The 27,167-nt window shown below is 44.3% G+C and overlaps 1 protein-coding gene across 1 annotated transcript in view; it reads left to right on the top strand.

Moving 5' to 3' along the window:
• TASP1 (taspase 1) overlaps positions 1 to 27,167 on the top strand; it is a 2,293,647-nt gene that overhangs the window by 1,982,319 nt on the left and 284,161 nt on the right. Inside the window, exon 12 of the mRNA XM_069608337.1 lies at positions 11,959 to 12,066. Within this exon, the coding sequence (XP_069464438.1) occupies positions 11,959 to 12,066 (108 nt within the window). The remainder of the gene's footprint in view (positions 1 to 11,958; positions 12,067 to 27,167) is intronic.

Here is a 27,167-nt window from a genome sequence, read left to right as displayed (position 1 = left end):
CATTTTTTTGTTTGTCCTTCTATGCGTTCCTGTTCCCTTCTCCTCCACTCACTTGAACGTACTGAACGTCAATGCTTCTCGTACTGTTCTACAGGATTGTTTGCAATGCTGCCTGTGGCAAACAAAACAGCATTGCCAATTGAGGGCACAAAAATTCAATTTCTTTGCACCTAAATCAGTTCCATGTGTTAAAATCGGGGCAAAAATTGCAGCGAACACAAAATATTGCGGCAAAAAGGCTGTGGTTTTGCCACTGCAATCCATGTAAAGGATGCGGGGGACAATCTCACAACACCCGGACCCATTACGCCATATAAGGGGGGCGGGGGCACCCCCGCAACCCCTACTCTCCTTAAATGGTGTAATGGTATACACTTTTAATGGGTGTAACCACAGCATTTTTGCTGCAATTTTTTGTACAGGTGACATTTTTGCCGAATTTTTATCACTGCATACCTGCAAATCTTGCTCCTTAATGCTGTCATAGTCATAGAAACACCTCTCGACTTGTAGCTGTGAGCAAATTACGGCCTAATGTGCAGCACGTGCAATTACATACAGCATGTGCTTGCAAACGCATAGCACCTCTCTCTGGTTGTTCCACCAAGACTTAAATGCTCTTCACACCCATTATTCAAAGGTCACCATCCTCGAAGACAAACAGAGGCAACTGTACATGGGTGCAGTATGGTATGCTGGCTGTCGTCAAAGGGATAGGCTCTTGGGTGCATAACCAACGGCCTTCAGCCCTTGGCCATGTACCCAATAATGTAGGCCTTCTGTTACGCTCACCTGATTTCCCCGGGGGTGTCTGGAAGGCTCTTAGATCTGGAACCCTGGATGTGTAGTTGCCCAGTGCTGAATAATGAATCTTAGTTATTTGTAGGGTGAGCTATCCATCCTGCGTTTCTTGTGCAGGGGCGCTTGATGTTTGTTGGCGAGCTGCCCGAGTTGCTTCACTGGTGCAGTACGCCTTCCTTGGGCCCAGGCCTGCTGTGACCCCGAACCTGCTGGTAGGCAGGTAGGTTTGTTAATGGTAAGTCTTTGTTCTGTTTATGGTAGGAATTCGTTAAAGTCTTTATCTCCTTCTTTTCAGGTGCGAAGGCCTTGATGCTGGCGTGCCGGATGGAGAGGCACATTTTCTCTGTAAGAGAAAGCGCGCACCGCCTTTATTGTCTTTTAAAGCTAACCTGTGTTTTCTTCTTCTTCTCCTCATAGGCCGCTGTGGTGCTGCGAGTGGATGAGAGCGCGATGAAAAACAGGCCCCCGGAATCCGTTAAGGTAAGTACAGTGCTGCGCGGTTGTTTAATATTGAATGTGAACCTGAAAATGTCTCTTTTCCTTTGCAGATGTTGCTGTGGTGCTCCGGATGGAACCGTGGCATAGCGCGATGGAATTCAGGTAAGACCGATGGAATACGATGTTTTGGAAGCGTGCGTTCTAATATTGTTTTTTCTTTTTCGTTATTGCAGGTCGCAATGTTCGAACAGCAGCTGTGGTAGCGGTTCGCCAGAAGTCCTTAAGCTAGTACTCACAGGTGAGTGATGTTTCTTCTTCTCTCTGTTTCCACAGATTGCAGCCCAGTTGAGATTCTGAGTGCTGGATGGTGTTTTCTCAGGTAATAATCTTGTTCTTGTTCTTGCAGGATTACAGGAAGATGCTGAAGACCATGAGCTGGACACGGTGAGCGTCACGCTGCTGGTTGCAGAAAAACACGAAGCGTGTTCTGCAGTCTGTAGATGGGCCTGCCAACTTAAACCCTGGCCACATCTGTACATACATTGCTCAATTACATTGTGTTGCCTCTGCATACCGGTATGTGAGTGGCTGTGTACATTTTGCAATTCGCAACTTTCCGATGACTTCCTTTCGTGGCGCAATGTGGTAAAAGGCTTCGTCAAGGAAGGGTCTTATAAGGGCCTACCCATAGCAAATGCAGATGCTGAGGTGTGGCTCCCTATTGTGCAACAAAGGCAATTATGTGTACCATATGGTAATGTACGCATAGCTGCTCACTTCTGCTGTTCCACCAAGTGCACAATGTCCTCCGCGACCATTGTGTGCTACTCACCAACTCCAGAAGCATGCACAGTAACAACTGCATTGCTGTATTATATTGTGGAGGCTGTGATTGAGGCCTAGACTGTTGGGTTCATGGCCTTCCAACAGTCTAGGCCTAGGCCACAATTGCCACATCATAACAGAGCCATGCAGGCGACCAGTTACGCATGTGCCAAATATCACAAAGCCAAATTACGCATCAGCACAACCGCATCACCATAAAGCAGAGATGCAATGACACGTGTTCCGCTTACCGTAATGCAGCAACATACCAGTGTGTTCTGCACCGCTACCCACTTCCAATCAGAATCCATTACAAGCATGCCAACCAAACAAGACAATCTTCACAGCTTTCCGCCTGCTCCCACCACTGTAGTATGCGCATAGAAGCAATGGTGCATACTGTGTGGCAACACTTATTAATTTGCGCAATGGACACTACACACGCATATACAAGAAACATTTGCACCGGGACCTCTTCCATATGTACACTATTCCGTTAATACACCCAGTGGACACACTGCGTAACTGCTCACTGCACCATCTCTACTCTTAAAGCAATAACTGTAGGTTGGTGTACCAATCACCACACACATGCAACCAACATTATTTGCACTGCAGCCAAATGAGACACAATAAGCAACAATGTGGCACCTACGTTGACCCAGTGCACTTACCTTTTCAACTAGTTCACATTATTTTTTGTGTAATGGCTGAAGGCAAGCAGCCAAGGGGCTTCGGACTTACCTCACGCAGCACACCATCGTACACGCTATGTTTACATCGTCATGTGTCGTGGAATGCAATCCCCTTCAGTTAATGTGCCTGCCACCAAATACTGCTGTCACACCACCGTCTTCTTGTATATTGATAGATATCACCTGAAGGTACTCTTACTCCCACACCTTTTCCATCCCTTCTTCCCACCACTAGATGCCATAGACTATGATTTTCAAATCCTTTTGCTGCCGCATTGTCTTCCGATACAACAGGCCGCCGGCATGGAACACTGTTCACACATCCCGTCACCGCACACTGCAAGCAAACTTTTGGCCATGTTACGAACAGGGAAATAGGACCGCGGAGCGGTTCCACATATGACTATTTTGAGTAAGCACACCGCTATGTACAAAAGGACCCGCCATGCACACACTACTGTAGACCCTTGCCACACACACCGCAACACTGTCCTCCGATACACCATGGCAGTGTTTCCCAAAAACTTGGACGCACAGCACACTTCCCTCCAGTCAACCACCGGCCCACTCCACAGTTCGCCGGACAGTACGGCGTACCGCAGGCCAATGAGACATCGATCCACGGAGCGAACAGGGAAATGGGTCCGCTGAGCGGACCCACATATCACTAATTTTTTGGGACATACATTTCAGTGTTTTGCAAAAGAAAAATACAACCAAACACACAAAAGCACGCTTTCTGGCCCAAACTCCCGCTCCTGGTGCAAATTTAGTGAAAATCCGTCCAGCCGTTCGAGCTGTAGGGTAAAAAAATAAATTTGGGACCCCACTATAACTCTCCCCCCCCGCCCCCGCCGCACGAAACCTTACCCAACTTCGCGAAATATTCAGAGCGGGCCATATACTTTTTCTACAAGTTTGGTGAGGATTTTTTCAGGGGTCCCGAAGTTGTAAGCTTCCGAAAAGTGGTCTTCCTATGAGTTTAGCTACTTAACCATAACTACACACGGGCTGTGTAATGTTAACAAACCCCCCTACCTTATGTTATAAGGATATTACAAGTAACCAAGCAACTGAGGAGTTCTGTGAACAAATGTATATGGTTTCGGTGGGTGACCACAGTAAAATGTGCGGAAATTGTGTTTTTTGCCCCCCAAATTTGGACTTTGCCGGGGGTTCTGGATAATAAATTCTGGGGTGATTTGCGTAAGTGAGACCTGTGTGGATTCCCACGGGTGTCCTCTTTTGGGAAATGCATGGGGTTCCCAGTTTTCCTTGGTGGCTTGGACACCCTAGAGCCATATCTAGTATCAAGAAATCCCCTTGGTAAAGGAATTAACATACCTGGGTGCAGTGATCAGTGCCTGTCCCACCAAATTGGAGTTAAATAACATCTTAGAAACAGAGATAGTGAAATTGGGCTCCCGCATGATTACTATACATATGAAATACTGTACATTTTCCATCCTACCCATGATAAAATATTATATTGGGAAGATGGTCCTGTCTCTGTTATTTGGCTTGGAGTGTAATATCCAGAGTTTTGAAATGAATTGGGAAAGAATCGAGGCCAAGCTTTGGAAGTGAATTTTGAACATTCCACACTCTGTCCCCATGGCTATGGTTCAATATGAGCTGGGCCTGATTTCCCTTTTATCTTGGATGGAATGGAGATGGGTTTTGCTGTATAGACGGCTCATTGACCCTCAAACAGACTCTCTTTATGAAGATGTATGTATACAACTGGTGAAGGGGGATAACAAATTCTTAAAAACACTTAGGCGTCTCGATAACCTTGTCCAAGCAGACTCCGACCAAGAAATGCTGATTTCTAACCCATTAAAATCTAAGGAATATATCAAGAGATGGGATTGGATTAGAACAATGGACAGGATGAGAGCAGCTAAACTATCCTCACATTTTTTAATCTCTGATAAACCTAGATTAGTTGTACCCATCTTTTTAAAAAAAACTCCCAGATCCAAAGATCAGAACTAATTTTCTCAGATTTAAACTAAACATCTTGCCTTGTTTGGCAATCTTACATATTAGAGACAGGGTTTCCTACCCAAGTGATAACTGTCAAGAGTGTTAGATGAACTTAAAGCACTCAGTTAAACATATTCTGTTGGTATGTCCGAGGACAAGGGACAGAGGTGGAGAAGATTGTAAATATTTGTTCATAAAGTAGAATTGTTGGATTCTGAAATATTCTGGGAAAGAATTGTTTCAGGAAATGAAGTTTTTCTTCTATCTGAGATCGTAAGAATTCTTAATGTTTTAAATTTGGTTAACTGAGCTGTGTGAACATGCTTAAATGAATTGTGAAATGATGATTATGATGTTTGCACTTTTACTTCTTCTTCAAGGATTCTTCATTTTATTTTATTTTCTCTAAATTGTTTATCTGCTTAATTTTAGGACTTTGAAAAATTATTTTGTTTTTTAACTTGATATGTATATTTTTTATTTTGTGTAAAAAGTCGAAATTTCATTTTGGCTATATCACAATAAAAAGAATAATTAATAACCTGTATCACTCCTCTAGCTTTTCAAGTTGGGCCTGAAAGGAGCTCCTTCTGAAATAGTATGTTGGAGTTACATATTTACAATTATCTATTCAATGTATAGAAAAATGAAAGGGCACTTACCTGCATGCTTTTGTGGTTGCCAATATATCAGCGGAGGACACTGAACCTGGGAGTTGGGGGGGATGGGATGCCCTATGGCGCCACACAATAATGCAATCCAGTCACTGTTGCCCTGTTCATTGTTGACGCTGACCTGCTGGCTTCCTTTTGACTGTGATCAGTCTGCAGTGCTCTAGCCCACCCATCCGGGTGCAAAGGATGGAGAGGTGCTATTGGGGTGAACATACAAAGGCACAGACAGAAGCGATAACAAACAATAGCAATCTCGGAGAGTTAATCACAGTAACTGGAGCCTGTTACTGGTGATAAGGAACTCTCCTGGGCAATCACACACTTCCCCCTTTTTTTTTACGAACTTCCCCACATGCTGCTGGCCTGACCTTTTGTGGTAGCTTCTGCTGCTGCAAGATTTATTTCCTTCATATGAACAGCTCACACACACTTGCGACCGATTGGTCCTAGACATTCTCCTGAGAAATTTAAGACAGAGATGTTCCACAATGCAAGCTAAGCTATAGGCATAAAGCACCAACCTCAAGTTCAGTACATTTTCACTTGTTTAGGACCTTATATTCTGCGGCATGGGTCTTCGAGTGAGGCAGTATTCCATTGGCTGCCTAAACTATGTGGTCCACGCTAGAATGAATCACCCTGGATGCTGCATGAGAAAGGGTTTTGTGAATAACAAAAATAACACACATTATTGGTCAGACATAAAACATGCTCTTCATTAGATACAAAATGGAAGCTGGAGGTTCCACGTGCTTACAGATGGGTATGACTTTATTGGTAAGGTGGAAGAGATGTAGGTTTGAATAGTGAAGGGGGTGGTTGAGGGGGTGAAAAGGAGGAGTGTAACGCTCACCTGACTCCCACAGAGGCGCTGGTCTAGTCTGGGTTGCTGTGGCCTCTTCGAGCGTGATGCGCAGAACTCGGAACACCGACTGAACAGGACCCTCAAATCTTGCTTGTCTGGCCCGTAGGAATATACTTCTGCAGATGAGAAAGGGGATTAACAGTCTGCAGAATAGTGTGCTTGCTCCCCCCTTCCCCCCTTCGCTCTTCTCTAACTTCCTCCGAAATCCCCGGTTGAAGCTCACCTTATGGTTTGAAAGGATGAACTCTCCATCCTGCTTCTGGTGCAGGGGCGCATGTTAGTCCAGTTACTTCACTGGTTTTCAGAATGGCGCTGGCAAAATCCACTTGACTTTTCCGAGCGGAACGCCGTAAGTATGAAGATTACAAAAGTTCAAGTGTTGAGCCTCCTTTTCTGTTGCCTTCCTAACCTGTGATCTGTCCTTTATTTCAGGTGCAGAATGAAGGCGATGCGTTGAGGGATTGAATTGCCGATGGTAAACTCAGGTGAGTTAGCGATGGAGGCGATCCCTCTTAATGTCTTTATATTCCTCCAGTAATGTCTTTTGTCCTTTCCCCATAGGGGCTGGGGTGCGGTACCTGCCAACGAAGCAGCGCTGACCCGAAATGAGGAATGGTCCACCAACAGAAGACCGGTAAGTGTTATGGCGGAAAATTAGGCTTTGCTCATATGTTCCTTCTGCTCACCTTCTGTCTCTTCTTCTCTCCCCTAGGCGCAGAGATGTGGCGACCGGTGCAGACAGTCGCGGTGGAGCCAGAAGAACTCCCGCGGACAGGTGAGTGAAGCGCGGCGCTGCAGCGAGCAACGCGGTGCTTTTAAATTAAAGTCTTTTCTCAGGAACAGGAACGCTGGCGTGAAGGTTCCGGATGCAGGTAAGAAGTTTGATAAAATTCTTGGTTTTCACCTTTCTCTTCCCTTCTTTCCTTACAGGTGTTCCAGGATCGAGGCGGGCGTGGCTGGAGACCAGATGCAGGAGCAGACACGGTGAGCGTTCAGCTGCTTGGATGCAGAACAACGCGAAGCGTGAGCTGCTGTCTGGGCGTGGCTTAAATAGCCCCCAAAGTAGTTCCAGGTAAGTATCCTTCCCTGGCCACGCCCGAGTGGCAAAATAGTCCCAATGAAAAAATAGTCCCTTTCAGGTCTCAGGGAGGCCTGAATCTTGCAGCATGGTCTGCATCAGGTAAGTGCACAAAACACCTTCCTTTATGAGCCTGGCGCCTATGGCGCCAGGACTGATGTCCAACATGAGCCTGGCGCCAACGGCGCCAGGACAGAGTCCAAAGAGCCCCTATAAGGGGCCGCTGGGCTTTTACCCGGGGGCATGATGCCTGCTCCCGGGGGTGCTGGGCATGGCCTGGTGCTCCGGGGGTAGGCATCATGACAAGGAGTTGATAGAGTAGGAGGGATAGAAGGGTGGGCAGGTTGTGACATGTTTAGTGATTTTTGGGTTATAGGTCAAAGTCTGCATCAGAGAGAGAGGAAGATAAAGGGCAGTTTGTAGTGGGGGAAAGCACCCTGACAGCTTGCCTGGGTCCGCGCCTGGAACGGTATATGTGATCAATGTAGAAGGACAATTTGGCAGTCAATAGTGGTGGTGAGGGCAAGGTGAGAGTCTTTGCAGGCAGTAGGAAGAGTAGGGGAGCAAGCGTTGTGCCAGTTGTGTAAAAGGAGCTACTTGGTATTCCTCAGGTGGTAAATGGGGAAATCCTTGATTGATGGGGAGGACACGAGGGTGGGTGAAGGAGTGGGTTGCATAGTAAAAAGCAAAGGGAGTAATCAGTGATGTGTTGAACACAGCAAAGCCAAGTGTGATATATTGGCCAAGTGGAGTGGGAGTGCTTGAAAGTAGGTTCTGATTTGGTCAAAATGGGGGACCATGAAGTCGGGCGTAAACTTTTTTTGGTGATGGCTGAGAGAAGGGGGACTGTGAGTGGAGGGGGGCAAGAGATGTTGAAGTGTTCCGAGCGTGAGAGGTCAATAGACGAAGTAGATGAGTTAAGTCTGGATGATAGGTAGAAGAGCTATGGGGAGTTGCCATGAGTATGATTAGGAAGAATATGTAGGTTGACCAGAGTAGTTGGAGAGAGTAGATTCCAGCTGTAGTCAATGTTTTTTTGTAATTGAAAAAGTTGAGGTCTCCCATTATGACAGCGGGAGTATCAGCTAATAGATACTCAAATAATAGGTTGATATCAGAGAAGAGGTTGAGGTTGCAAAGTCTGTGGTAGATGAGAATGATTGTGAGGGGTGTGCGTGCAACAAATTAGACAGAGATTTGATTGAAGGAGGTGGTAGTAAAGTCAGAGGAGAAGGTTTGTCTTTACTCATCATCAGATCAACAGCACTGTTTTTGTTGCTTGCTGACAGAGTGAAAATAAATTGTGATGTCAGTGTGGAGGGCAGCCAGCACAGCAGTGCAAACAGGGAACCCCACATTTCAGTGATGGCCACTACAGAGAGTTTAGGGTGATGTTAGTGAGATATGATGTTTTTATTAGGAAGGGGTTTGGTGTTCCAGAGGTCGAGAAGGGAATGTGTAGGAGAGTGAGAGGGCGAAGAGATAGATTGAGGAATGACAGAAGGAGATGTTTGAGGATTGAGTGGGGTAGAGAGGTACAGTAAATGCAAGGTACTCTTTTCAGAGTTTAAGAAGGATAGTGATGGGGAGAGGAGCTGGTGGAACAGATTGTGGGTGGGAGGAAGAGGCCCCATGACATAGAGAAAGAAAGGACCATTAGGGGTGGTTGGAAGGAGGGCATAGGAGTAAGATGAGTAGATGGATATGTAGAGGGATGTGATGAGGGATACATGGGTAATGTCAGGACCTGAGGGAGCATGGGAATGATGCTTACCTTATCAGTTGAGTGGGGAGCATAGAAAGAGCAAACAAAGTTGCCATTGGTTTCAATATTATTTGGGAGATTGTTATATATATATTTATTTTAAAAAGGGAAATAGCAGTGGGTTGCATTGTGCACAGTCAATTTTTGAGAGGTTAGAAAGTGGTTTTCCCAAGCTAAATGAAAGATGCTGGTCTTCAAAATGAATTACTTGTCTGGTCCCTATCTCTGCTGATTGCTCTGGATAGCGCTTCTCCCCTCAAGAACTATGAACATTGGGTGAACTTGTAACTGGTAGAGCCAAGGGGACATATTTATATTCATTTGGTATTCATACAGTGCTATACGCATACATGTGTGGGTGTTTCTATGCTGACACACACAGGATGGGGTAGGGGACTGTCCAGAAGAACGTGGACAACCAGTTTTGACTGTTGAATTGTGCTGGCATGGGATTTCAGTGGAGTGTATATCGTGACAAAGTTCCCTGCCTGGAACTTCGTCTGGTAACCACGAGCCATGAGACTCAGGGAGCCAGGTCCTTAGCCAAACCAGTTAGAGTTAAATAGAGTTCAAATACTTTTCCTTAATGGCCCTTAGGAACTGAACCAAAACCCGGACTATATCCAGGAATTGGAATTCGGGACCAGGGAGACCTGGCAAAATAGCCAGTCAGGTCATGTAAACTAGGGAAGACATAAGCAAACCTGTCTCAGGGCACAAACACTGAAGCGTACGGGCAAACTACCCTCAGGTGGGCTACGTCTCTCACAATGCCCTTGTGTTGAATCCGGGAAAACTCAGAATGGATCAGGGACATTGAATCATCCCTTCAAGGACAGAGAGACCATAGGAAAACCATTAAAAGACAGGAAGACCCTAGGGAAACATAAAAACCTCTAGAGCCCCCCAAAACACTTTACTTCCCAACAGCAGTGCAGTAGGATATCCTCCAAACAAGAAACTTGTTCAGAATTGTAATGCTCGCAGAATTTCAAAAAGGACACCAGGGCACTTATAGGTTTAGCCCAGCCACGTCAGCCTCATTCTGACCATTGGGAAGTGAGAGAGCCTAGCAAATCCCAACCAACCCTCACATCCTTTAGGCTCACAGCTGCAGGCCATCAGTCCTAGTTCCAGTCAGTGTGAGGGGGCATGATAATATCTACGGCAGACAGCCCAGTCCAGTGTGGTGGCTGATAGGAGCAGCTGGCTCTTGTTTGGAGAAGGTTGGAGAAGGGCGCCCTCTGTAAAGGAGAGGTGCTGCAGAGAATTTGGATAAGGCTGGAAACAGGAGCCTGTTAAAGGGGAGAGCTGGCGAGATGACAGGAGAGAGGAAGAGGTGATACCTACAGAAGCCAAGAAAATGACGCGTTAAAGGGGTGAGCAAGGAAGGAGGAAGTAAAACCAAGATGCAGTGGAAGGGGGTAGTAGAGAAAGGAGGGCAGAGGTTAAACCAGGAGTGGAGTAGTAGGAGGAGTCAAGAGCAGAGGTAAAGAGGGAAGAAATAAAACCTGGAGTGGAATTGAAGACAGGAGTAAAATTAGAAGGCTGGATGCAGGAAGTAAGACCAGTAACTAAGGGAGCGGAAGTTATAGGTGAAAAGAAGAATACGGTTGAGAAGGTGTTTAGACTAGATGTGGAGGACGGCTGTAAGATCAAGAAAAAAGTAGGAGACGCTGGGAACAGGCTAAGGTGGTAGTAAGGAGACAGCAGGAGGTAGACGAGAATGAGGAGACTCAGGATGATACATCATCAGGCGAGGAAAGTGAAGATTAGCCAGGGGTTGACGAGGAATGGAAGAGAAACAAGAAACACTAGAGAAAAGATATAAGAACTTTAATAAGGTATTGAAAAGAGCGTCGAAAAGCCAGAGGCAAGTTATTCAGTTTAAGATAGGAGGCTCCAGAGGGCCAGGAAGTGCCCTCGGCAGGTCTAACAGGTGGGAGGAAGTTTCATAGCGGCTCAGGGAGCCTAGTGGTAATTTAGAGAGGAAGGAAGGCTAGTAGGTATTTCTGTCTCACCCCTAGTTGTCTACAACACAATCTGTAAGAGAGCCCTGACTTGCAGAACATCGACTAGCTTAATCTTGTTGTACGGACCCCCGAAAAGGCTACACTAAGGCTCAAAAGAGAAGAAGGGCTTGCTACTTCATGGAGCATGTATCGTTAGGGAGAAGTGATGGCTGATATTCGAAAGCCTGACCACTCCCCTGAGATTAAGAAAGCTGTTGCAAGAGACATTGGGGAAGAAGGCCCTCCTATGTTTTAGTTTGTTGGGGAAGATCCTGATTTTATATTTAAGTTGGCCCACAGTCAACAATAGAAATGTTGAAATGTGTGCACCTGGTCTTGGCATACTTCTTGGTCCCAAATATCAATTTTTGGACTATATAAAAAAAATGGGGAAGTAGCATAATAGTGATATATTGATTTTGTATTATGTTGTTTTTTTAACACTTTTGAATTATTTTGACAATTGTAACAACATGTTCATTGATCTACACCAACTGGTTTTTCAAATGTTTAGCTTTCTAAGCCTTCTTTGTGTTTTTTTCTCCCTTTTCCCCAACTATAGTGTTAGTGTGTAAAAACAGTGTCGCAAAAAGGAAAATTAGAGCTGTTTTGGGCAGCTTGAAAGAAAAGAAAGCAATTTAAGTAATTATTTATAAAAATTATGAAGCCTAGAATGTGATATTCTGGGATGCTCGCGCTTGTTCAGTTGTTATAGTCCATTGTTAGGGTAACTTTTGAGGAGGAGTGGGGGATTTTCAGTGCATAAGAACTAACCAAGAAGTGGCAAATCCCATTTTGTTTTTACATTATGTGCAGGTTCGCCTTTTCTAGCAAGTGAAGATGGTGTTCTTGGAGGGGTGATTGTCCTTCGATCATGCAGATGTTTGACAGAGCAAGAATTGAAGGATAAGCAAGCACTGTTGGGTATGAGCTTTAATTTTTCTTCTCTGACATTTTTATTGTATTATTTGAATACCAGATCACATATTCTGTGCATATTTATGTGAATTGCAAACTATTTAGACAAGGCAGGCGGGCTGTGACAGAAGAGCTATAGAATCACTATACCATCGCCATTGAGTATATTCTGCAATCATTGGGGCAATTCAAAAAGCTTATATTTAAAAAAATATTAGGCTAGCTTGATGGTCTTATTCTAGAAAAAGTAATACATTATGCTTGCATTCCCTGAATTAATTAAATAGTTGCACTTTATGCGTACTTGTATGCAATAAATTACACAATTACATATGTTATGCACACAGAAATCGTTCTGAATGAGTATGTTAAAGTAGGAATAACCAGAGAAATGTAAAGGGAGAGCCCAAGACCAGCCGTAGAAACCGTGGTGAGCGTCTACATGCAAAAAAGTAAAATGCCACAGCAGTGTCTCCGATTCTCGAAAGAAGCACAATACTCTCTCTTGTATTGCATAGTACTTCTGGTTAAAACTGTTATAACTCTTTAACCTGTGCAAACATGAGCTAGTTAGCTGGCATATGGTAGCCTCATTTAAAGGCAAGGCATGCACACAATCAAGGTCCTTGAAGAGCCACAGCAAGAAAACATACCAGTCTTTTTTTTCTAGCTATTATTTTTTTATACTTGCTCCTTGAAGTTCACCTTCTTTCTCGAACAGCCTTTGTTGCAACACTCTGGGTTCAAGCCATGGGTATTGAGCGAAAAATGGTTTCCAGTCACAGACGCACATAGCTACTCGGACAAGGTCTATACGTGCTTGTGTGCTCTGTGCAACTATCCCTTGCAGGTCCTCAAGAATCATCTCTTGGTTATGCAATTGAGAAGGGATACAATTTGCCATACCACACCTGACTATAAATAAAGAGTGAAATGTGAAAGGTGAGCACTCGGCCTGGGAGGCCAGTGTCAGCTCCCATTTCCCAAAAACAAATGAGACAGCCACCTAAGGGCCCTACACTTTCCTGCATTGAGGTCAGACATTATACAAGTAAATTCAGGCCAGTAAAAATTCTCAGCCCCACTGTCAATACTGTAAGGATTGCATGGTATCAAGAATAGACAGACACAAGTGATCACAGTTCAAGGGTTTTTATTAAACTGTATAGGTAGAGTGGAAAAACACCTAATCTAAGCCTAAATCTAAGATAGGAACAAGCTACGACCAACAAATCAAAATAAGGCAGTCCTACTGGCGTCTTGTCAAATAAAAAGGCCTATACTAAGAAAAACCTATTGCCAATCCTTACGCTAAATACAAAAGAGTGTGGGATAGGGCTCATAAGAAATAAAGAAGTATTCACCAATAATATGTCAGGATGTGGTTATCGTGGTCTCCCTTCCCCATGGTTTGAGCATGGGACAAGGCGGGACTCTGGAACACAGCACACGCTTGAGCTTTCGCAGCACGAGATGACAGTTCTGTTCTCAACTATCAGGACCATGGATGGCCAAGTCTCCTGCCCTGAAAAAAAGTCTCTTGCCTTCGAGGGCCTGATGTATTCAAAGTAACAACAAATGTTCCTCTCACTATGTATATTGGGTGATGACTTTTCACCCCGGGATTCCCCCTCTTCCAGGCTCAGATCCCAAAATAGTTCCTAACGATATCAGGACTTTCAGAGGTTAGATTTCCTGCTTCTGATGGCCTCATAGTTTCAAAATCAACAAACAAAAAGTTCCTTTTGTGTTGCACTTGAGGTGTTGATTCTTCACCCATGGGTCCCCCTCTTCTGGCCCTCAGACCCCTCTCGAATATCCGTCTCCCTCGGTTGGGTTCAGTTTGGCTTGTATTCAAAAACAATTTCTCGGTTGCACTCACGTGTTGTTGGGTTTGAGTTTCTCACCCCTGGATCTCCCTCTTCCGGGTGCAGATCCTACTCAACTGTTTGCCTTCCTCGGTCAGGTTCAATATGGCTTTCAGCACAATCTCCTCTGCTTATAGTCTCAAATCTTAATCTCTTTTAAACAGTTCAATGTGGACCACCCTCTGCCGGGTTCACTCTTGTCAACACACTGTTCCTTTGGGACTTCAGACTTCGCTTGTTTTCATCGGCATCCCTCCTTCGGGTTCACTCGTACCCATCTCACAGTTCCTTCTACTTTCTTATGATGTGGGATTCACTTCCCTTCTTCACGATCATCTGCCGGTCAAAGAGTTTCGACTATACAGAGGATTTTACTAGACCTGTATGACCACTTTGACCCTCTTCTCGCCTTTCTCAAGGCCTTCTGGTAATAGTAGTTTCAACAATCGGGTAATCGCCCAGAGTTTTGCGAGTGAGCACCCACGTGGTGCCTGGCTCATCTGCAGCTGGCTTTCCCCTTTTCATCAACAGTTTTTTGTACATTCTGAAATCTGCTGTTTGCTACTTTTGTTCAACACAGTTTGGTTTCCTTCTTGGTTCTCCCCTCGACTCACCGGCTGTGATTAACCGCTTGGGTTTCTTCTTATCGGGAGTGAAGGCTGGTACCACGGTAGCAGGCGTCTCCCTCTGTCCTGCTTATCAGCGTAGGCACGCTCCAGGTACTGTTGACACCTGCTGCAGCACACTTGAGCTATTTTTCACAGTCTTACAATTCCTTCCACAGAGGTTTCACAGTCCTGGGTCAGAAAGAGCAAGGTCGCTTTTCTCCTTGTCATCCTCTCGGTTCGCGCCGTCTTTCTCCCCCTCTTGAACTTCCATGCCTGGATAGCTGTCCCATCGTGCGATCTGCCTTGCTTGTATGGTGCTCTCATGCTGCACCTTTTATCTCTGTGGGGTAGGGAAAGGGCCATTAGGTGTGTATGATTCTGGTCAATTGACTGACTTTGCCTGACCCTTGTGTTGGGACACGTCAGGTAAACCGCTCTGATGTTTGTCCATTGTCTTTCGTCCTGTGCAAAAGTGTTGGAGTTGGAAAGGGGTGGGGGGTAGAATATTTGAATATTTTACAGGGTAGGATGGGGAAAAGGTGTTATAATAAGGGTGATACTGCATCTAACCCATCGGCGTCCCACTTCCACTCCCTGAGGACCACCCATACATGTGATCCTCACCGGTCCACCCCCAGGAACTGGATCCAATAGTGATGGCTGTGTCCTGCCCACCTGGATGATAGACCCCCGGGGATTTTTTCGTGAGACACCTTCAGGTTTCTCACAATACTCTCTTAACTTTGCCCTGAGCTTGGACAAAAAGGTCAAGCAGATATGGCAGGAACCTACTTTGAGTCTGCCTTATCTATATATGTAACTACAAATAGACATCTTCAAAAGGCAAGATATCCTCATCTCGCCAGATAGTCAAAGATCCATTGCAAGAAATTATACTAGATCTGTGGCCTCTCTGTAAGGCAAGTCAGCAACATCAAGATCTTGTTTGTGGGACGAATTTCATTGTTGCAGGAAACTCACACCACCAAGCACAAACTTTCAAACACCTCATACAAATGGCCACCTTCATGAAGAAAGTGAGCCTCTTGATGAGAACACTTAGTAAGCTTAAGGCCAATGGGTTTAAATGGGTAGCACAAGACAATGTGATTGACTTCCAGCAATTAAGTTCTTCAAAAGTAAGAAACTGTCACATTTATGGAAAGGTTTCCACTGACAGAAAATCATTTTCCTTCAAATTAGCAAAAGCATTTTTCCCTTTTAAAATAAACTCCATTTCATCCAAAAGCCCAAACATATGCAGGTGACTCAAACGAAGTGTCACTGTCTCCTGTGATGAATCCTGTGTATCCCTCATTAAACCCCTCCTAGAAGTCTTGTCCCAGGTGGCCAGTGAAAGGTTGATGCTTCCTGATGCTTACCTTGGGTGTGGTGTTCTGCAGAAGGATCAACTGTGAGGAGACAAGGCCCAGGGTGGCGAGACCATCCCGTGGGGTGAGACACAGTATTTGTCTTTAAAAGGGAAGAAACTTTTCCGGTACCAAGGCATACCTTGAACCTTTTGATGTGGGTAAAAGTAAGATGAACTCCCTAACCAGCCTAAGAAAGGAAAGCTGTTTGAGATTTCCAAAGTTAAACACCCTCCTAACTCCCAAAGGTACAGTGAAAGGGAATATATAAACAATGGCTAAAACGAACTGCTTTCACCTATTCAAATGAAATCTTGTGATTTTCCTTAAATACATTTAGGATTAGTAAACTGGCATTTAAAGATAGAAAGCTGACAAAAAAGCCTAATTTTGGTTTTGGGGACTACAAGTCCCATAATCCCCAAAGTATTGGGACGAGGAAGAGGGCTCAAGAGCAATGTTGCAGGATTGATCGGCTTGTTAAACATAATGACCCACACCTGAGGGAGGCAGAGAGGCTTAAATGGCCCCCTCAGGTGCAGGCCATTCGATGGAGGTGGAGCTGGAATAGTGGCAGCGGTAGCAGTGATAGAAAGAAAGCACATTGCTGGCTGTCCAAGCAGCAGTTGGTGGAAAGAGAGGGCGTCCAGACCACTGTGAAGCAGATTTCAGCTGCTGGTCCTGAGAGGGTCCTTTTGCCCCTGAATCTGAAGTGCAGAGGTTGAGCAGCGGAAAGCGTGAAAGATGACTGCTTTTCCCCATGTGAACCTGATTGCAGAGATTGCACAGCAGGAAGCGTGCCAGAGGCCGTGGCTGGAAGTTGGTGTGCAGTCGAGGGTCCCAGGAGCGAGATGAGCTCTGTGACTGTGTGGCGGGAATGACACCTTCACAGAGGTAAAGTGTATGTTCAAAGAAGCCAGCAGAAGTGAAAGGCCTGCAGAACGTGAAGGGAGTGAAGACAGAAGCTGGTGAATGTTACTGAGTGTTGCTTGTGTTAACAAAGGCAGGCAACTGTAGCCAAGGAAAATTGCTTGCGGGTGAGTGAAAGCCTTGTAAACCCGACCGTTAATTGTCGGACAATGCAATGCAACAAGAGTAGCACTCGCATGATAAAAACGAGGCAAACTTGACAGTTGGACAGTGAAGATGACTGAAGTAGCACTCGCGTAGAAGTGAAAATGCCAGAATGGTTTTAGTTGAATTTTAAACTATTGAAAGAGGCTGAAATACTAATTGCTTGTGCTTAAAAACCATCCTGAAAGTGAAGAATGACAAGAAGGATAATTTATAAAGCAGAATATTGTAGCATGGTACCAAAGTGACTGAACTTTAAATTGTGAGTTGCAGTGAACAAGCATTGCCCAGAGTCCAGAGTGGCACAATCATTATCCCAAGCCAAGAGTGGTGCAAGCATTGCCAAAGCCTAATGAATTGTACAAGCATTGTTCAAAGCCAAAAGAGACTAATAACGATGCAAACAATGAAGCTGCTCTGGTTGGCAGGAAGAGAAGGGGTGAATGCAAAATTGTAAAAGGTTGAAGCTTGTTGATTATAATTGTTCCCTAAAAGCTTGTATACAAACACACATTGCCAAAACCAAAAGGAGGAAAGGTAGAAACACGTCCTTAAACACATCTTTGGTTGTTGGTGTGGCAGAGAGACAAAAGAGGCAAAGAGGCTGCCCTTTTGCAAGGTGAATCTTCAGAAGAAGATTGCTTTGCCTCCATGAAGGTGTTGAGGCATGTTAAATGTGAATCTTGTCTTTTTCAAAAGTCACGAAATTTCAAACTGCTGAAGCTGTGGTGAAACATATGGTTGTCAGTAGATTTAAGACTTCAGAAGCTCTGTTGAGTGTGGAGCACTATCAGGCAGGTGAGTGGACCTGCATGGTGACTCTTTGTCAAAGTGAACCTTGGGTGAGAGTTAACCAGGTGGAAGCAGAAGTACTAAGAAGTCATCCTGACAAAGTCATACACTGTGATTTATGATGCTATAAAGAAGAGAGCTTAGAAGAAGCTGAGTTTCTTTATTTCTTGACAATGGCCCTCATTCCGACTCAGGCGTTAAGGGGTTTACGGCGCCGTAAACGGCGCCGACCCTTAACGCCTGATTACAAGGTTCCCTTTGCGGGATGGCTTTTAACGGCTGCTTTTTGCAGCCGTTAAAATCCATGCCGCAAAGGGACCTTGGCGATAATTACGGCACCGTAATTTACGGTGCCGTAATTAGCGCCTTTCCCCATTCCCATTATGCCCTATGGGGCAAAAATGGGAATGGGGAAGGGTAAAATGGGAAATGTGGATTTACCGCCCCACTCACCTTGGAATGGGGCGGTAAATCCGCCAACCACCATGGCGTAAACATAGTTTACGCCATGGTGGTAAGGGTACGACCCAGGCGGTAACTTACCGCCTGGGTCGTAATGAGGCCCAATAAGTTTTGTTTCTTTAACCCTTGCCAGAAGCTGTGTTCCTTTGAATATGACAAGGAGTTACATTTATGTAATGTGGCAAAGCACCTTCACCAAGAATATCATTGGTGCTATTTGATGAAGTGGACATTATTCTTCAAAGATGAATAAGAAGCAGAACTGTTCTTTTGGTTCAATATTGATTTAACAGAACTTTCTTTTGACAAAGGGAAGGAGTCAAGAAATGTGTTGGAACTATGTTGCAAACCCGGATTTCCTTTTTTCTTTTTGTTGAACATTCAAACTGAATCTAACCTAAAACCTGAGGAAAGGGAGTTCCCCCAGGTTATAAAAAAAGACTATGAAAACATTATAAATGCACTTGTTGATGTTGTTGTGAATGGACATATATTTTCTTGTGTATTTTATGTATACGTGTGAGGGCCAGATATCCTTTGTTAGAGTGTTTCCTTTAGTACATTATAGACAGGGACATCCTCGTTAGTGAGACGTTTATTGAAATGTTTACTTTAATAAAGGCATATTTTGAGAAATCATCCAAAAGTTATCCGCCTCATTTCTGACCCCTCACCCTACCCAGTGAACTGTGCATCTCTCAGTGTTCCTTCCTTGGGAGAGTACTCAAAGTTTGAAAGAGGAAGATGATTTAACAGTAACACAAATGGTGCCAAATTACCCATGAATTTGAATGTCTTCAGTGGTGAGCACTGGTCATACATTGCATTGTCTTCTGCCACAACGCCAGAGAGCCGAAGTTAGAAGAGGCGCAGGGTGGACAGGGGACGTAGATTGAGTGCAGGAGCAGAGTGGGTGTGATGGAGCATACCATAGTTCTTCACCTAAGGCCTTGAACTAGTTACAGCCTTTCTGAGGCTTCAAAAGCTGATTGCACTTGGGTGATTATTTGGTAAAAGCTCACTCACAATGCCATACTCTTTTCGGACTCCAGAAGTAGTCATGGTAACCCACCTAGAGAATCAAGATCATATGCTCGACCCCAGACTCCATTCCTGCACAAGCTTTCTCTCTTCCTGCTAATTAGAAGATGGTGACATTCTTCCTCTCCAACCCATAGATTCTAGCATGTAGATTATTTTATAGGCCTGGTTCTGCAGACATCAGATTAGCTTATTTGAACTTTACTTGGCAGCGCATTTGGACCAAGTCCTATGTTAATAGTCTGACCTCATTTTCATTCATCAGTATCTTCTAACATATTTTTAGTGATAGTCTGATTTACAGAAACCTCCTCTAAGATTGCCATTACACCCCCCCCCCCCACAATTTTGCTCAAAATGACAGAACCTTTCAAGTTTTGGTGTGGGCACCTTGAGAACCTTCTCTGTTTAGGGTCAATGGGTCCATTCACATATGTGACACAACTTACATTTTGTACTTCTGTTGGCTTTCAAGTCTTACAAGGTTTGCTCTAAACTCATTATGATTCATATTGCTAATACCACTGCGATATATTACATCAGGCAATAAGGCAGAACCCACTCTCAGTGTCTTTTCTAGCCAAAGGTGTCCATTTGGGATTGGACATTACTGACATGGCATTCTTCCTGTTAACTCACATTGCAGGTACCTTGAATATCCAAACAGATGTTTTGAGCAGACTTGACTCTCTATGACACCAGTATACAGTGGTTGTTTGTTTGTGTGTTTGTTTATTGATTTGTAATGCACACCGGACCCTTAGGTAACTGGGCGCCACAGCATACAAGGTTACTTCAAGCTTAGTTACATAGTTAGGAAAGATACATACATGCAGGCAATACATATTCAGCGAGCCTAGCTAAGGAGCATATACATATGTAAATATATACATAGGGCTAGATACAAGAAGTGACAGTGGTTCAGACGATAGCTCGTCCAGTGTACAATTGTTAATCAAGGAGGTCGTTAGGATGTAACCATTTGAGAATGTTACGTCTGAAGCTGTAGTAGGATTGATCTTTTCTACGGTCAAGTGGGAGTGCGCTCCAATACTGGACTCCCTTAACGGGGAAGCTACTTCCACCTGTTTTTTTAGTCTAAATCTAGGTATCTGAAGACAGTGGGAATTGGCAGCTCTGGTGCGGCGTGTCAATATTCTTCTGACTATTCTCTCCGCGAGGTAAGGTGGGTGAGGCTGTTTTGAGTGAAATTCTGTCTCTGATGTTTAGCCAGTGATGTTCTCTTCTCATATTGGATACATGTTCTCTGGTGGGTAGGTTCAAGGCCGTTCTGAAGGCGTTATTTTGCAATATCTGAATTTTGTCCTTAATGTATTTACTGGCACCTAAATACAGGGCATTGCAATAATCTAATCTGGAGAGTACAAGGAAATTGGCTAGGATAATGCAGCTAGCCTGTGTTATGAAGGCTCAGCATGCTCTAAAAAGTTTGCAGGTATAGGCAGTTAAAGATGCTAGAGAATTTACCTGTTTCTTCATTGTTAAGGTAGAGTCGAAGTAAAAGCCTAACGTTTTCACTTCTTTAGCTACTGTAATTATGTTGCCATCAATGTTAAATGCGGAGTAGCCAGGGTTGAGTTTTTTTAGGTTGGCAGCAGAGCTGAGGAGCAGGATCTCTGTTTTTTATCGTCATTCAGGCAGAGGCCATGGGTTGCCATCCATGCCGGAATGATAAGGTATATTTTGTTTACCAAGGCTGTATGCCGTATCAAAGACAGAATTGGCCGAAAGGGGAATGAGGATCTGGGTGTCGTCTGCATGGTTAGTGTAGGTGACACCCAATCTGTCCAATTTGTCAAATAAGGGCTTGGTAAAGATATTGTACAGGGTTGGCGAGACGCAAGAACCTTGGGGCACACTGCATGCTGTTTTAATAGGGTCCGCAGATGCCGATGTGGAGAAAACTCTCATTGTTCTGTTGTCTAGAAATGACTGGACCCAGGCTGTAGCTTCACTTGAAAAGTGGGCCGCTGATGCCAAATGTTCACACAGGACTGCATGGACCACCAGGTCAAAGGCTGCCGATAGGTCAAGGAGGAGCAGAATGGCAGTGTTTCCTTTGTCGTTGAGCTCGTCAATTTGTGTCTTGAGCTCTATTAAGGCCGTCTCTGTGCCATGTTGTGATCTAAAACCAGATCGGTGGTTAGTTTCAAGATAATGCTGGATTTGTAGATAGGCCACTCTGTCTATTATCCTGAGAAGGAAGGGTACTGTGGTGATGGGCCTTTAATTAGTAGGGATAGAGGGGTCTAGAGTTTGTTTCTTGAGAAGAAATAAAACCCATGACACTTTTAATTTGCTTGGGATGGTGTTGGTGGAGAAGGAGGCATTGATTACTTTAGTGATAAAGGGGGCTAAATCCCTTGCAGCATCCTTAATTAGTTGGGCAGGGCAACTGTCGCCCTTGCAGTTGGAGGGTTTTAAGGATGCGATAATTTTTTCAGGTCCTGGATGGATACTTTGGCAAATTTGAAGGGCGCAGGGTGTGGCGTGACTTTAGTAGGGCTGATATGTAGAGTCTCATTAGGGGACAGGGAGGCTTTTTTTGTGGCAATTTTGAGTTGGAGTGTTGTTATTTTATTGGCTAGGGTATTCTGGATACTAGTGCACCATTGTTTGTCTTTGGGGGTGTTGTCCGGGGGAGGTATCAGTGATTCCAATTCCCTAAGGACTGCCAACAGTTCGTTAGTATTGGAGCTGGCATTGGCCATTCTTTCGTTGAATAGACCTTTTTTAGTGCGTAGAATTTCTTTTTTTATAGTTGTTAGAAAAGTGTTTAAGTTGCATTTTATTTTCGTCAGACGGGGAGTGTCGCCATAGGTATTCCAGTTTCCTTTTTTGTAGTCTTAATTCATTGACGTGGGGGGTGAACCATGCATTGAGATGTCTGTTGTTTGCTCTTGCTTAGCTTAAGAGTGGCAGTGGAGTCCAGGGCCTTGGTCATAGTATTATTGTACGTCTCCACAAGGAGATCTGGGTCCAGGTTATTCGGGAGAGCATTGATAGTGGGAAGGGGGAGTGGCAGGAGATTGTCCGTTGTGATATTTTTTCTAGCTCTGGTATGGAGGCGGGGTGCCATGACTTTGTCTTTGATAATCTGTTTATATAGGGTTGAAGAGAAATTAATTAGGTGGTGGTCTATCCATTGTTGAGGGGTGATTTTGGTGATATTGGTAGGAAAGTTCAAAGTGGCAACCCAGTCAAGGGTCCTTCCTTTGTCATGTGTTGGAGTAAGGACTTTTTGAGTTAGGCCATGTTCCGCAAGCATGGTTGCTATGGTTTGGGCTTGTTTGTCCTCTGGGTCGTTAAATCCTAGGTTGAAGTCGCCTAGTATTAATAGTTGCGATGAGTCTTTTATGTTGTTAGCAAAAAGGCTGGATAGGTCCTCCTCGAAAGTGCTGATGGGGCCTAGTGGCCTATATCTTAGATAAATTGATAAGGTGTGACAGTTGGAGATAGGCAGTTTGGCAGTGAGTAGTTCACATGATTTAAGAAGGGGTAGAGTTAGGGGTCTTAGAGCAAGGTTAGCTTTAGCTATGATGGCTAGCCCGCCTCCTCTGCCACTAGGTTTGTCCACTCTGATTAGTTGGTAGTTTTCTGGTATAGGTAATGAGAGCTCTGGGCCTGCAACTTCGTGCAGCCAGGACTCTGTGACAGCTAGGAGGTCAAGGTCATTGGAAGATAAGATGTCAGCTATTTCTGTGGCATGGGCCACTATAGATCTGGCATTGATCAGGGCTCCAGATACTGTGGTTGAAATGTGTCTTTTCTGGGGTTATGTAGGATTAGGTTTAGGGTCGTTCGTGTTATTGTAGGCTGTGGTTGGACTGGGGGCTAACTCTGGATGCAAGGTGGTTGTTTTATGTTGAGCGTTGAGGACCTTATAACTCTGAGCTCTGGGTTCGTAGAGGCATGGTAATCTAGCTCGGAGTCTAGTATTTCTGTCCATGGTAAGGCATGGTACATGTTTAGATAGAGACATGGTTAGGTAGATTAGTGATAAGGTAAAGCACAGCAAAGAAATTGCCAGTGTCTTTCTGGGGCACATAGTTGAGAGTAGGTACAGGCTAGTCAACATAAATATCATAACATGTATGAAACGAAATAGGCTAGTCCGACAGGCATACATAAATTAGACTAAGCAGGTGATTTCAGCATGGGCCGGGTCTATGTGAGTCCAAGCAGTCTAGTCTAACATAAGCAGAGCATGTATAGAACAGAATAGGCTAGTCCGACATAGGTAGGCATGTATGAGTCCAAGCAAGTTAGTCCAGCATAGGCAGGGTCTATGTGAGTACAAACAGGGTAGTCTAACATAGCCAGGGCAAGTATAGAACAGAATAGGCTAGTCCGACATAGGCACGCATATATGAGTCCAAGCAAGTTAGTCCAGCATAGGCAAGGTCTATGTGAGTACAGCCAGGCTAGTCTAACATAGACAGGGCATGTATAGAGCAGAAATAGGCTAGTCCGGCATAAGCAGGCATATATATGGTATGGCTAGATTACCCTAGGCAAGCAGGACAGGTTAGTCCAGTAGACCAGAGTAGCATTAGGTGGGGCAACTTAAGTTGTAGTAAGAACGGTACCGGGAGTCTAGTTGGGACGGGCACTAGGGAAGGTAGGCTGTAAATGTTGTAGGTAATTTGTCCAAAAGGTTTAAGACGATACTTTGTACTGGATGTTTATAGTAACTGGTGTAGTGTGGCAACGATCGGTTCACATTGTTCACACAAGCAGAATGCAGTTACCAGCGGCGTGGTAGGAGACGGTGGATCTGTGACGAAATTAGTGCATCAATACAGCCCGGTGCAGGCTACTGAGGGATTGCTCAGATGACAATACAAATGCTGTGTAGTGCGGCGCGAGTAGCTATGTTATGTCTTATAGCCAATAAAGTTATTAGCAGATGAGTGCGTGAAGGTCTCTACCCAAGCACACAGTATTGCTCTGATCTTTACATAGTCCAACCAAGGTTATACGGGTTTGCACAAGAGATCAGATGCTTTTTTGTCTTCGCAACTACATAACATGGGTGTTAGAGTAAATACCTTATGCTTTTAGTTTTTTTAGGGATTCAACAGAGATGTTCATGTTGTCAATAGGTTATTAAAATTGTATTATACCACAAATACCTCTCTGGTGCATTTGACCTCGTAGACCATGACAAACTGTGCACCTCACTTGCCAAGGATTTCAACTTCTCTAATGATGTCACTATGTGGGTGAAATTCTTTGTAGCAGAACGCACTTCTAGAGTCGCCATAGGCAAAGAAGCTGCTGATCCCATCCCAGTCCCTATCGGAGTACCCCAAGGCTCATGCCTTTCTCCTACACTATATAATGCCTACACAAAGCTCCTCTTATCGGCATTAGACGATATGGGTATCATCTACACCAATTTTGCTGTTGACACCCAGGTCCTCATACCCATCTCAGGTAACTATGACCAGGACACTGTTACCATTAATAAAATATATGCCATCATCCAAAATTGGATGGCATTAAATAGTCTCTGTCTTAACGATGAGAAGACAGAATTTCTCATTGTGGGATCCCCATCTAAAATAGCTGTCTTCCACGCAGACTACTCTGCTATCAATATCGACGGTACTCTGATCCCAGTACTGAAGCAAGTAAAAACATTAGGCGTATACCCAGGCGCCAATCTCACTATGTCCAAACATATTAGCACGCTCTCATCTTCCACGGCTTATACATCCAAACTTATCGCTCTAAGTCGACAATTTCTGACCCCCACCAATTGCCTCACCTTGGCCATGGCCTTGGTATAATCTAAGTTGGATTACTGCAATGTGTTATTGCTCGGGACCTCCAATTCCAACCTCTCTAAGTTGCAGCTCCTGCAAAATGAAGTTTTAAGGGCAGCATTAGGGATAACAAAGTTTGACCACATCTCTAAAACAAGGAAGGATGCTCACTGGCTACCCATCAAAGCTATAATTATCTTTAAAATACTCTGCATCGCCCACACATGTCTTGCCAAAAAAGCCCCAATCTACCTCAACAATGCCCTACAGAAAAAAGAATCCACCAGAACACTGAGATCCAAAGACAATCTACAATTAGTGTCCCATTATTAGAAAACTACCAGAGCGGGGGTCAGTAGCTTCCTTGTTGTAGCCCCTAAGCACTGGAACACTCTCTCCCTCAATATCAAAAATGAGACTTCTCTCCCTGGCTTTAAGAAATAGCTAAAAACTTGGTTATTTAACCAATATTAGCATATCGATCTGCCAAGCTATGTTAGTGCTATGTTAGTATAAGCTCACCGGCTGAATTTTGTAAATTTTTGTTCATGAATGCACTGTATTATTTTCTATTTGCTAATAACCTCTGTACGCTTTATAAATGTATGACCAATGCCAAAGCTGTCTGTAACCACACTGTGATACCCCAGGGTCTGGGCATGTAACAAATAAATAAAATAAATAAAAATAAATAAATAGACAATTGGAAGATGTCACAATTGCCCTCTATCTCATTGTTCAAGTATGAATGATAGAGAGTGAATGATGAGAAGAGGTGTATAAGATCATTGACAAGAGTGTCCTTGTAAGAGTCTAGGAAGTATCTTGGCATATTTTTTCCTTTCTTATTCTGTCTACTTTTAGATAAGCGGCACAACAGCAAAGCCTAGTATGAGCATCCAAATAGGCAGTTTTAGGTAGACAATCACGCTATCCTTGTGTCTCTTTCCAGTGTGCAGACTTCTAGGTTACCTCCTCTTCAATATCATGATGAGTGTGAAGCACGTTGCAATATACTGTTGCACAGATGTGCTGGCTCTTGATCGAGAACATCCTCTCCTTCACCTCACAAATAAACTTTTGTAATGAATGGCTTCAACTGCCTATGTCTGTTTGGGGGGGTGGGGTTCTTTTGATATTGCACCGTCCTCAATAAATGTCCTTGTGGTTATAACTAGATTGTATTGATATTGCCTAAACACAGGTCTCTTCAAAGGGGTGAAAAACATGCTGCCAATGTTTTTTTTACCATCTGAAATCACCAGACCATATTATCATATAGTTCCATCCTTGGTGTCCCTGCATTGGTTTCCTATCAAGAAAGAGCACACTTTAAGATGTTGTGCTTCATAAGGCCCTCAATGGCATCAATCTGTATGATCTACCTTGAACATTGTATCGATACAACCCACCAAGAAGCCATAGATCATTCAACCAGCATCTACGCTTCACACACCTAACCATATCAAAAGACATGGGGGTATAAAACTAGGATTCCACCCTTTGGAATGGTCTACCCACTTGTTGCACTCCTGAGAGGTGTGAAGACTTGACATTTCCGATCAGCATTCAGACGGTATTCACTCCTGTGCCATCTTCCCTCCAGGAAACACCCCTTAGACTTGGTGAAACATCTGGCTAGTCATACACTGAAGACTGGCTCCTTTCTTCGATCTCTTTTTGGATTCACCACACTAATGCTTCACGATTGACAATGGGTGCACTATTGTTCATAGCCTCTTGATACTTTTCACATCCCCTATTTTCAGTGCTTTGCGACAAGCGTAAAGAATTGTGTGTCACTTTAAGAAAAAAACAAAAGAGGAACATGCCCAAGATGGCAAACTGGGTGGACGTACCTTGACAGTGCTCTGATTCTTCCTCTCCCAAAGGAGTTCCAAATGGCCATTCTAATGCTGGCAGCAGAACGCTGGGAATAGTAGCACCTTCCTGGGTCCCGCTGGGAGAGACGGAAGAAGGATGCACCTCCCTCCGGTAGCATTCCGCGCTGCAATTGAAGTGCGTGAGTAGGACATCAAGCACGGCAGCTGGAGCCCGAAACCATGAAGTGGGCTGACTTAAAAGAAAAAAGGGGCTGCA

Source organism: Ambystoma mexicanum, chromosome 4q (genome assembly GCF_040938575.1).
Source record: "Ambystoma mexicanum isolate Mex_15411 chromosome 4q, UKY_AmexF1_1, whole genome shotgun sequence".
In the NCBI taxonomy this organism is placed as follows: Eukaryota; Metazoa; Chordata; class Amphibia; order Caudata; family Ambystomatidae; genus Ambystoma; species Ambystoma mexicanum.
This window is presented reverse-complemented; position numbering and strand designations above follow the sequence as displayed.